The sequence below is a fragment of the Neoarius graeffei genome, chromosome 17 (assembly GCF_027579695.1).
Source record: "Neoarius graeffei isolate fNeoGra1 chromosome 17, fNeoGra1.pri, whole genome shotgun sequence".
In the NCBI taxonomy this organism is placed as follows: Eukaryota; Metazoa; Chordata; class Actinopteri; order Siluriformes; family Ariidae; genus Neoarius; species Neoarius graeffei.
This window is the reverse complement of record NC_083585.1, coordinates 45,124,632-45,137,008: the sequence shown is the minus strand read 5'-3', so window position 1 is coordinate 45,137,008 and position 12,377 is coordinate 45,124,632. Positions and strand designations below refer to the sequence as shown.

General features: G+C 41.8%; 1 protein-coding gene across 1 annotated transcript in view; it reads right to left on the bottom strand.

Annotated features, from left to right (window-relative positions):
* Nucleotides 1-12,093: 12,093 nt before the first annotated feature.
* Nucleotides 12,094-12,377, bottom strand: part of plppr5a (phospholipid phosphatase related 5a) — a 137,315-nt gene continuing 137,031 nt past the window's right edge. Inside the window, exon 7 of the mRNA XM_060943514.1 lies at nt 12,094-12,377. Coding sequence (XP_060799497.1) covers nt 12,094-12,377 — 284 coding nt within the window.

Below are 12,377 nucleotides of genomic sequence, written 5' to 3'. Positions count from 1 at the left end.
TTCCCTTGTTGTCTCTGAGAAATCGCCCCGATCAGGAGATATTGGGGGCGCTACAGTGGTGCTTGAAAGTTTGTGAACCCTTTAGAATTTTCTATATTTCTGCATAAATATGGCCTAAAACATCATCAGATTTTCACACAAGTCCTAAAACTAGATAAAGAGAACCCAGTTAAACAAATGAGACAAAGATATTATACTTGGTCATTTATTTATTGAGGAAAATTATCCAATATTACATATCTGTGAGTGACAAAAGTATGTGAACCTCTAGGATTAGCAGTTAATTTGAAGGTGAAATTAGAGTCAGATGTTTTCAATCAATGGGATGACAATCAGGTGTGAGTGGCATGAAGGAGATTTCTGAGGACCTCAGAAAAAGCGTTGGTGATGCTCATCAGGCTGGAAAAGGTTACAAAACCATCTCTAAAGAGTTTGGACTCCACCAATCTACAGTCAGATGGACTGTATACAAATGGAAGAAATTCAAGATCATTACCCTCCCAAGGAGTGGTCGACCAGCAAAGATCACTCCAAGAGCAAGGTGTGTAATAGTCGGCGAGGTCACAAAGGACCCCAAGGTAACTTCTAAGCAACTGAAGGCCTCTCTCACATTGGCTAATGTTAATGTTCATGAGTCCACCATTAGAGGAGCACCAAACAACAGTGGTGTGTATGGCAGGGTTGCAAGGAGAAAGCCGCTGCTCTCCAAAAAGAACACTGCTGCTCATCTGTAGTTTGCTAAAGATCACATGGACAAGCCAGAAGGCTATTGGAAAAATGTTTTGTGGATGGATGAGACCAAAATAGAACTTTTTGGTTTAAATGAGAAGTGTTATGTTTGGAGAAAGGAAAACACTGCATTCCAGCATAAGAATCTTATCCCATCTGTGAAACATGGTGGTGGTAGTATCATGGTTTGGGCCTGTTTTGCTGCATCTGGGCCAGGACGGCTTGCCATCATTGATGGAGCAATGAATTCTGAATTATACCAGCGAATTCTAAAGGAAAATGTCAGGACATCTGTCCATGAACTGAATCTCAAGAGAAGGTGGGTCATGCAGCAAGACAACGACCCTAAGCACACAACTTATTCTACCAAAGAATGATTAAAGAATAATAAAGTTACTGTTTTGGAATGGCCAAGTCAAAGTCCTGACCTTAATCCAATTGAAATGTTGTGAAAGGACCTGAAGCGAGCAGTTCATGTGAGGAAACCCACCAACATCCCAGAGTTGAAGCTGTTCTGTACAGAGGAATGGGCTAAAATTTCTCCAGGCCAGTGTGCAGGACTGATCAACAGTTACCAGAAATGTTTAGTTGCAGTTATTGCTGCACAAGGGGGTCACACCAGATACTGAAAGCAAAGGTTCAAATACTTTTGCCACTCACAGATATGTAATATTGGATCATTTTCCTCAATAAATAAATGACCAAGTATAATATTTTTGTCTCATTTGTTTAACTGGGTTCTCTTTATCTACTTTTAGGACTTGTGTGAAAATCTGATGATGTTTTAGGTCATATTTATGGAGAAATATAGAAAATTCTAAAGGGTTCACAAACTTTCAAGCACCACTGTGTGTGTGTGTGTGTGTGTGTGTGTGTGTGTGTGTGTGTGTGTGTGTGTTACAAATTACACTGTATTATTGACAAACAAATATATGAGCTATTTCCATGGATTTCAGAGTTTCTTAGTGTTTGGTATGTCCTCTTTAATGACAGTGTGCATTCAAGCTGATATGGATTCCACAAGTTTCTGCCAAACCTTAAGATCCATTTTAGAAACCAATCCATCAAAGTGTCATCTGAACACACGTATCACTATAATACAGATTAGACATGAGGATAATCTGACTTTTTGTACAACGCAATTAACATGATCAACAACACAAATTTGCTTACATTTGAATAAGAACCTAGAAATGAGATATTCAAAATACTGATCATTTTGCTTTCTTTATTTAACATATCTCAACATTCTAAAACCTTCCATTTATTACCAATTGTAAATTAATTTAAAAAAAATCCAGATTTTCAGTGTGGTCTCAGACTTTTAGACCCCACTGAATATCTGTGTGGAGAAGGTTTTAAAACCTGGTCAGATCAAATCAAATCAAATCAAGTTTATTTGTACAGCGCTTTTAACAATAAACATTGTCGCAAAGCAGCTTTACAGAATTTGAACGACTTAAAACATGAGCTAATTTTATCCCTAATCTATCCCCAATGAGCAAGCCTGTGGCGACGGTGGCAAGGAAAAACTCCCTCAGACGACATGAGGAAGAAACCTCGAGAGGAACCAGACTCAAAAGGGAACCCATCCTCATTTGGGCAACAACAGACAGCCTGACTATAATATTAACAGTTTTAACAGGTATAACCCTCAACTGTCCTCATGGGGCCGTCCTTCACAGGAGTGGGGCGATAAAACTCCGACCAGACACAGGGCACCAGGATGGATCAAGCAGGTCCGAGGGGCAGAAGAGGCCAGCATCTCAATCCCAGGATCAACATGTAACTCAGAGGGACAGATGGGGGGGGGGGGGGGAGAGAGAGAGAAAGAAAACACGTTGTTAGGTATGCCCTAAAAATGACAAGTATTAAATCTGTGTGGTAGGCTCGCAGAGACGAGAGTCTTTACATCAGGCATGACGCACAATGGCATGTTAATATGGTAAAAAATATATCATGACCTGCTCTGGCTGGATGCTTGATTGGGTGATGGGAGCACACTCCTCAGCAATGATGAGATGCAGATGGGACCCTTAGGCCTGGCCAAGACAATTCAGTTACATTTCACCGGGTCTGGGACATGCGACAGAATGTCTGACGGCCGATTCCCTGCAGGCTACGATAGCCAGTCGAGGTCCCCACCGTCTCCACCAAAAGATTTCCTGTTGACTCCATGTAACTCAGAGGGACAGATTTGGGGGGGGGGGGGGGGGGAGAAAGAAAACACAGGTGGTTAGGTATGCCCAATGTCACCTGAATAAGTAGGAACAGTATACATATTGCACCGAGTACAAGCAGGGACTCCGGCAACTAACTATGACAGCATAACTAAAAGGAGAGAGCCAGAAGGTAACACAGGCATGAGGGAGCCCCGGGACATAAAGCAGCCAGCCACTACACCGTCAACAAACTCGAGTGAGCAAGCGAGTGGGGACTGACAGCATCCATACATCCCAGTTTACCAAAACACTCTATGTCTGAGGACCCTCCAGATCTACTCCTTTACCTCATAAACACCATTAACAAAAGGCTTGACTAAACAGATATGTTTTCAGCCTAGACTTAAATGCTGAGACTGTGTCTGATTCCCGAACATTACTTGGAAGGCTGTTCCATAACAGTGGGGCTTTGTAAGAAAAGGCTCTGCCCCCTGATGTAGCCTTCACTATACGAGGTACCAGCAGATAGCCTGCACCTTTTGATCTAAGTAGGCGTGGCGGGTCATAGAGGAGCAGAAGTTCACTCAGGTACTGTGGTGCGAGACCATTTAGTGCTTTAAAGGTCAATAGTAGTATTTTATCAGATGATATTACAGGGAAAATGCATGCGTAGCTTTCATATTATGAATCATTTTATGAGAATCTCTAAACCTGGTATTAATAATACTTTTACTTTTAATGTCAATGTTTTCCTCTCAGCAGATACGTAAGGAATTGCTTAAAATATTATACTTAATTGAAAAAAATGGGAAAAAACACTGGGAATGGGATGCTAAAATTTTAAATTTATATCTATTTTCCTGAAAGATACAATTAATTTTTCTCAGTTTTAAACACTGCATTCTGGCTGAGTAAAACTACTCTATTATTTTTGATAACTGATGAAATAAAAATGTACAAATTAGTAGCGGTATGTGATTTTACTGCAAGCTGATTACAATTAAATGTACATCAGATGATACCTCTTTTTAATTTGTTTTCATACACAAAACAATATTCTGTTTTTTACTTGACACTTCACCATGTTATACATGTTATATCCAACAGATGGAGGCAAAGGTGCAACAAGAGGACATTCTGCTGTTTGTGGGAGGTAAAGCAGAAATCATGAGTAATATTAGTAGAAAAGAGATGAGCAGTTGAGCTGCACACTTCATGCACACATTCATCATAATTGTGCTGTATATGCTTTATGTGTAAAACTGCATTAAGGCATGACTGAGCTGATGTTCAGAATCTTTAGCGTATGTAGTGTTACAGTGGTGCAGTAGGTAATACTTCGTGGTGTGTAGAAGCCTCAGCTGTGCTCAGTGATGGAGCAAAATAGACCCAGAGTAATTTTGGCATAGTAGGTTCACTGTCCCTAAACAAACACACACGTCCTTTATATACTTACTACCCCTTACAAAAAAGAAGTTTATTCAAGTGTGCTTCTAGTATACTTCTTTTAAACTAAAAATAAGAGTATGCTTTCAGTTTACTTTTTATTTACTTATATATATACTTAATAAAGTTATACATAAGTATACTTGGCTTACACTGAAAAGTATATAGAAAAGTATATTAAGCTTATTAATATATACTTAACAAAAGTGTAATAAAGTATTCAAATATTTGTGCCTTATGTTTAAGTGGACTTGCCCTGTAGTAAATTTTTATTTTTAAAGAAAATCAATGTGTTCTTAATCCTGAGTATCTGTTGTTATTTTGTGAATTCTGACCTTTATAACTTCATTGTAACTTAAGGTACAAAACACTTAAGTTGTCTACTGGCAGTGTGCATGAGGTAAGGGTTCGGGCTAGAAAACTAATAGTATACCTAGAAGGGTAATTGCAGTATACTTCTAAACTAAAAAGTGGACTAGATGAATATAACCAGTCACTAATAGCATATTTCCAATATGGTATAAAGTATACTTTTATAAACTAAAAAGTGGACTAGAAGTGTGTAACGAGTAAACCAATAGTATATTCCAGTATACTACAAAATATACTTTAGTGAACTAAAAAGTGGACTAGAAGTATAAAACAAGTAAACTCATAGTATAATTCCAGTATACTACAAAGTATATTTTTGTAAACTAAAGAGTGGACTACAAGTATAGAACTCGTAAACGATTAGTATATAAGTTTACTTGTGGTATACTTGCAGTACAAAATAAAAAATTCTAGTTGTATACTCAAAGTTTACTTCTCTTAGACTTAAAGTACACTTTTTATAAACTAAAAGTGGGCCAATTTAGTCCCAAGAGGTATTAGATTAGTTTACTTACAAGTATACTGTAAGTATATGATATCAGTATACTTGGTACACAAAAGTATACTTAAGGAAATATACTTTACTTAAGTATACTTAATAAAATGAACTTGAAGTATACTTCTTTTTGATAAGGGACCCCTTCAGTTGATAACCTTGTCGCAAAACAACAGTAATAAAACCTGGTCTTTTTCTGTTCTTCACCTGTCCAGTTTCAGTGAGACTGTTCCCTCAGACAGGAGGCAGCCATGGCCAGATGGTTCAAGAAGCAGCCTTAGGTGCAATGGGTCGCTGGTTCGATTCCTGAGACCATCAGGAAAAATTGAGTGAATGAACAGCATGAATGAATAACCTCTATATGATGAGCTCTATTCCTTGAGCAAGGAATCTAACCCCCAACTGCTCCCTGGGTGCTGTTGCATAGCTACCTACTGCTCTGGGTATGTATGTGTGTGCTCATTGCTCACGTGTGTGCGCGCATGTGTGTGTTCACTGCTTCAAATGGGTTAAATACAGAGGAGGAATTTCACTGTGCTTGTGACAAATAAAGGCTTCTTTAAACCTTAGATTCTTGGTTGACAGGAGTGGAACCTGATATGGCCTTCTACTGTTGTAGCTCATCGTCCTCAAGGTTCTTCATGCTGCGGTTTCTGAGATGCTTTTTGGCTTATTGTGTTTGTAAAGAGTGGTTATTCGAGTTACTACAACCTTCCTGTCAGCTTGAACCTGTCTGCCATTCTCATCTGTCCTCTCTCATCAACAAAGTGTTTCCACCTGCAGAGCTGCCCTTCACTCAATTTTTTTTTCTTGTCATTCTGTGTGACCTCTAAACGGCTGTACGCGAGCTTCACATGAGATTTTCAGTTTCTAAAATACTCAAATCAACCCCTCTGGCACCACATAACTGAGATTACATTCTGATATTTGATGCGAACATTAACTGAAGCTCTTGATGCATGTCGACATGCTTTATGCACTGAGCTGCTGCAACGTGATTGGCTAATTAGGGAATTGCATGAATGAGCAGATGTACAGGTGTCCCAAATAAAATGGCCAGTTGAGTGTATATTTCGTCGTCGTCATCACTGTCAAACCCGATCCAGGCTTGAGGCGGACCATGTTTGGTTGAATTGGCCAGAATTGGTGGCCAGTTCCTTTCTGTACACATTCACACCTATGGGCAGTTTAGAGTAGCCAGTTAACCTAACTGCATGTCTTTGGACTGTGGAGGAAACCGGAGCACCTGGAGGAAACCCACGCAGACACGGGGAGAACTTGCAAACTCCACACAGAAATACTGGGCTCGAACCTGGAACCTTCTTGGTGTGAGGTGAGTCTATATCATAAGTCTGTATCACATTAAGTCTATATCATGAGCCATTTGGATTTTACTTTGTCAAATTACGGCTCCATTTTAGTGAGTTAGTACTTATTATTTAAAGCTAAGATAAATACATTACGATTCAAGAAATCAGTGTCTGAATTTAAAATCTGAATAACACAACACCACAATTCTCTCCATAATCTGAAATTGTCTTGACCCTAAATTACTTATTGATGCATTCTGGTCCATCATTTTAGCAGATTTTCTTGTATACATACACATTAGCACACATAATATAATAATCGCATACTCTGAACCACATCAAGTTCAAAATCTCTCTCTTCTATATCATACGTACCTGCATACAAGGGCAAGCATACTAAAAAACACATGGCTCAGTCCTAAGCAAGGGCCCTTAGTCTTTGATCCTTTGTTTGAAGTGCAGATTTAGAAGTGGTTACATTATTAGTTTGTCCCCAAACCATGATGCAGAAAGTGGACTCATCTGGAGGATCACTTCATGACCTGAGGTTATGAGGATGCAATGTTTGAGGAGCCTCCATCTTTTTCTAGCAAACAACATTCTGAAGAACATACTTCATCAGGAGCTAATACACTCGAGAAAAGAGAGAAAGGAAACCAACAAAAACAAGTTATCCTTCTTCAAGTCCAACTGTAGCTGCTTAGTACAGACAGACAGACACGCAAGATGGTGGACAGGCAACAAAAACAAACAAGAAAAACAGTGCTTTCTGTGGCATTGTGTATTTTCCTAGTGTGTAACTTTCCTGTTTGCACTGTCCTTTGCGATTTAACTTGTCAAGCTGCAAGCTTTTCATGATTAAAAAAATAGCCAAGTTACAGCCAAAACTAGCCCTTTGATAAAGTAGCCAGCTACACTACAAGATACAGTTTCTTGTACAAGATACTGTACAAGAAACTGGAGGTAATTTTTGAAACCGAGGAAGATTACTGACAATTTAATTTCATTGTGGAAAATAAGATATAAAATTGTGCAGGGTAATAGAAAACGAATTTTGCTCTTAGTAAGTATTAGTTAACATTACTTAAAAGTCGACGGCCTTTTGATTTCATAAAACCAGTGAAATTTAGTTCCATCTGAAATTTAGTTATTGTGATATATGTTTATTTCTGTAATATCTGGAAAAAAAAAAAAAAACAGGCCATTCTGTGGCTGGGAAATTACTTAATTTGAGGCGATTCCCTAGCAAATAATGTGCATGAAATCGCTTGCTTCGCACAGTCAAGCAGACAGAGGAAGTCCGGTGTGCACATGCGCAGGTTTACCTTTCAGCATCCTCTTCTTCTTCTTTTGGGTTTTACGGCAGCTGGCATCCACAATGTTGCATTACTGCCATCGACAGTTACATCATTCTGTCACTAAACGAACAGCTGATCACACCGAGGTGCTCGCTGACTGCTGATATTTATTAGTTTGGTCCTGCGTTTCCTTTCCTTCGCAACGTCTTTTCTTCTCGCTTTCCGTTACAGTATTCGGTCTTCCACGTTTCATTCATGTCCTCCATTTTCCTCTCCTGTTTCAAATTTGTATCCCACAATGCCTTGCACGAACAGGGAAATCCCACCATGTGATGCATGACATAGTATCTTGTATTGCATCACGGTGAAGCAAGAAATAATAGCAGAGAATTTAGGGCCACGTGGCCCTAAATTCATCAATTGTTCTATTTAAAAAAATAATAATAATAAAATTGGAAGTCTGTGATTCAAATTCAGTAGCTTTCGGTCCACTAAGTAAAAATAATTGGGTGACAGGGAAAATTCTTTTTATGACCTAAACCTGAAAAATCTGAAAGTCAGTCTGCCTTTAATTGAAAAATAACAATAACTTATTTTAAAACACACACACACACACACACACACACACACACACACACACAATTTTAGTCCTTACTCTTGGTTCAGTTTGTTTCTGGAAAGATCTAGCTTGCTAGTTAATATGTAATGGGCATACATGCATTAATGTGTATAATATTGAATTAAATAGCCATGATTGTGTGTTTGCTCCAATATGAATGATAATTCTTCTACTTCTGGATGGATTTCTCATCACTTCATTACTGTGAGGATGGTCCCATATGTACAGCCCCTGGTCCATCCTGATGCCCTACTTCTGGCTCAAGTTCTCATTGCTTCATTCCTGTTGAGGATGGCTCCACATGTACAGCCTAAAGATACACTTAGAAGATGGCTCTGGACACTTAATGCAGTTTTGTTACGATGGCTGAGGACTACAATCGCCATAACTTTAGAACTGCAGTTGTCACTTACAGTCTTGCACTCAAGTCTCCATTAGTGAACAGTTGATAACTTCAAGAAAATAGACTTCATGCTAAAACTATAATGAATTTCCTGATTATACTGTTGTACTTTTTTTATAAAATAGGAGACAGTTATAGAAGGAAACTATTTATAATCACGCTATCTGTTATCAACAAAATGAGGATGGGTTCCCTTTTGAGTCTGATTCCTCTAAAGGTCTCTTCCTCATGACTTCTCAGGGAGTTTTTCCTTGCCATCATCACCTCAGGCTTGCTTATTAGGGATAAATTTATTAATTAATATGTTTAAAATTGATATTTTTCTGTAAAGCTACTTTGCGACAATGTCTATTGTTAAAAGCGTTATACAAATAAATTGACTTGACTTAGTTCTGGTTATTTCATATTACATGAATATTAAGTTAAAAACTGAAAGTCAGCTGTCATGCTCCATTCAAACAATTACTTATTTTGAACATTCATTGCATTAATCGGGAGAGAAGACAACAGCCTCCACGCGGCCTCCCCTGCGAGTAGTGAAAAATGGTGCAAGACCAGCTCATGAAACTAATGTCGCCAAAGAATCATCAAGCTGGCAGACCAAGGTACAAGCCAAGGTCAAGACCAAGGCAGAGAATGTCCTCCTTAGGATGGGCGGATACCCCCACCATCGAAAACCAAGGCCTGCCAGTGCTCTAACTCAACGTCGAGGGCCTTACCATCACCAAACTCAAAGTCATCAGACATCTCACCAATTCCAATAAAGTAGCAGTTGTTCTCCTGCAAGAGACACACTAGGTTTCTGATGACAACCTCAAGCTGCCTGGGTTCTTCCTCGCTGGGTCCATCCACAGCAAGATGCATGGAATGGCAACCTTTGTTTGGGAAGGATTAAGTTGGTCAGCCACCAGCCACTGTCCATCTGGCTGCAACATTGAGTGGCTGGTCACCAAAATCCAAGAAACATCTGTTGTGAATGTATACAAGCCCCCACCAACAGAGCTGACTGTATCATCACTTCCACCTGTGCCTGCTCCCACTATCTATGCAGGTGACTTCAACTGCCAACATACAGATTGGGGTTACAACCACACATCACATGATGGTGAAACGCTGAGTGAGTGGGCTTCTAACATTGAAGCACTACTGCTCTTCGACCCAAAAAAGCCCCCAAGCTTCTTTTCTGCACGCTGGAACTCTTACACCAACCCAGACCTGGCCTCCGCCGTATGCCGCAGTAACGACCTGAAACCGGAGAGAAGTGTCTTGGACAGGTTCCCTTGTTCACACCACCGGCCATCCATCATCAAAGTACCATCGCTGGTACAGCCGGTAGCTGGCAAACCAGTTAGGAGATGGAATTTCAGGAAGGTGAACTGGCAGTTGTTTATGGCAGAAATGGAAAAAAGAACTGCTGGTCTGCTGGACCCAGAAGCAGCTGATGTGGACGCTGCATACGCCGCTTACTTTAAAGTCCTCCTAAGGCCAGCAAAGCACAACATCCCGCGTAGCTACAACAAGAACTACATCCCGGGCTGGGATGAGGAGTGCAGCTTCCTGCTGTGCCAACACCAGCAGGCGAGCTCCAGGGAAGAAATGGATGCAACAGCAACAACTTTACTGCAGAAGCTGGACAACACCCGAAGGACTAGGTGGACTGAAGTAGTGGAATCTATCGACTTCACCCTCTCTAGCTGGAAGGCATGGCAGACCATCAACCTGCTCTCAGGGAGAAAAACAATACCCCGCAGGTGTCAAGTGACAGCAGATGCCATTGCTTCCCAGCTCCTGAAAAATGTCTGCTTCCCAGATGCAGACAAAAACTTCACACAACTGATCTCATGTGAGGCATCGTCTCTCTCCAGGGCAGCCAGCGTCGATGCCAACCTCTCAGGAGACTTCACAGCAGCTGAACTAAATGCAGCAATTAACAAACTGAAGCCGGGCAAGTCACCAGGTTGAGACAATATCCACCCAGAGTTTGTCATACACCAAAGTGGAAGAACATCTTGCTGGCTATGCTCGTTCTTCTTAGCATGCTTCCGGAAATCCAAGCTTCCAAAGACTTGGTGCCGTGCTTCCGTCATAGCCTTGCCAAAGCTGAACAAACCCGCTGAAGATCCAAAGTCCTACAGGCCCATCTCTCTGCTCTGTGTCCTATATAAGATCCTGGAGAGGTTGATTCACAGCTGCATTGAGTCAGTGGTGGACCCACAACTCCCACCGGAACAAGCCAGCTTCCGCCGAGGCAGGTCAACAGTGGATCAGGTAACCCTAGTCACTCAGGACACTGAAGACAGCTTTCAGGATAATGATAAAGCTGGAGTAGTGTTCCTGGACCTGATAGCAGCCTGACACCGTGTGGCACTGTGGACTACATTTGAAACTGTTGAGGACAATCCCAGACCGGCACATGGTGAGGTTCATCATGGACAGGCTATCGAACCGTAGCTTTATCCTACAGACCAGCGATGGCCAGACCAGCAGGCACAGAAGGCTGAAGAACGGTGTCCCGCAAGGCTCTGTCCTCTCACCAATGTTGTTCAACATCTACATTCACGACCTGCTGGATATAATATCTACCAAGTACGGCTATGCGGGCGATTTGGCCATCATGCTTCGACGCCCAACATGGAAGGCGATGGAAGATGGTCTCAACCGAGACATGGGCATCCTGGCAGACTACCTCCAGAAGTGGCACCTTCAGCTCAGCGTGGGCAAGACAGTGTCTGCAGCATATCATCTCCACAATCGGGAAGCAAGAAGGGAACTGGACATGCATGTTGGCAACAACCGCCTGGATTTCCAGGAAGCCCCCAAGTATCTTGGTGTACACTTGGATCGGACACTGTCCTATAAGCAACACCTGGATGAAGTGAAGGCCAAGGTAACAGCAAGAGTCTCACTCATCCGCCATCTGGTGGGTTCGACTTGGGGAGCTTCCCCCCAGACCCTTCGCATATCCACACAAGCCCTTGTCCTACCCATAGCCAAATACTGTGCCCCTGCCTGGAGCAGAAGTCCACACATGAACAAGGTAGATACTGTCATCAACAGCGCCCTCTGGATAGTAACTGGTTGTCTGAAACCCACCCCTGTGTCCCACCTGCCAATCCTTGCTGAAATCGCCCCGGCCAGTCTCTGACGGGATGCAGCTACCCTCACCCTGGCAAGAAAAGCCCGGAAGTACGATTGGCACATCTTGCACAAAGCCACAATAACACTGGCTCCACCAGGCAGGCTCAAGTCTCGCCATCCCTACAACAAGGCAGCACAAGAGATGCTAAAGTCTATCCCTGAGGACTTGTCCAGAGATGCCTGGCTGGCAGCATCCTGGAAATAGACGTGGGAGACGGCTGGGCCCTCCTGCATCCAACGATGCATCAGGGACCCAGGAGGTGGTGTAAAAGGAGAATACCTGCAACGCCACCTGTGGACCTCGCTGAACCGTCTATGCTCTGGGGTCAGCCGCTTCAAGTCATCTCTGAAGAAGTGGGGCCTATCAGACAGTGCGGCATGCGAGTGTGGCGAACCTGAACAGA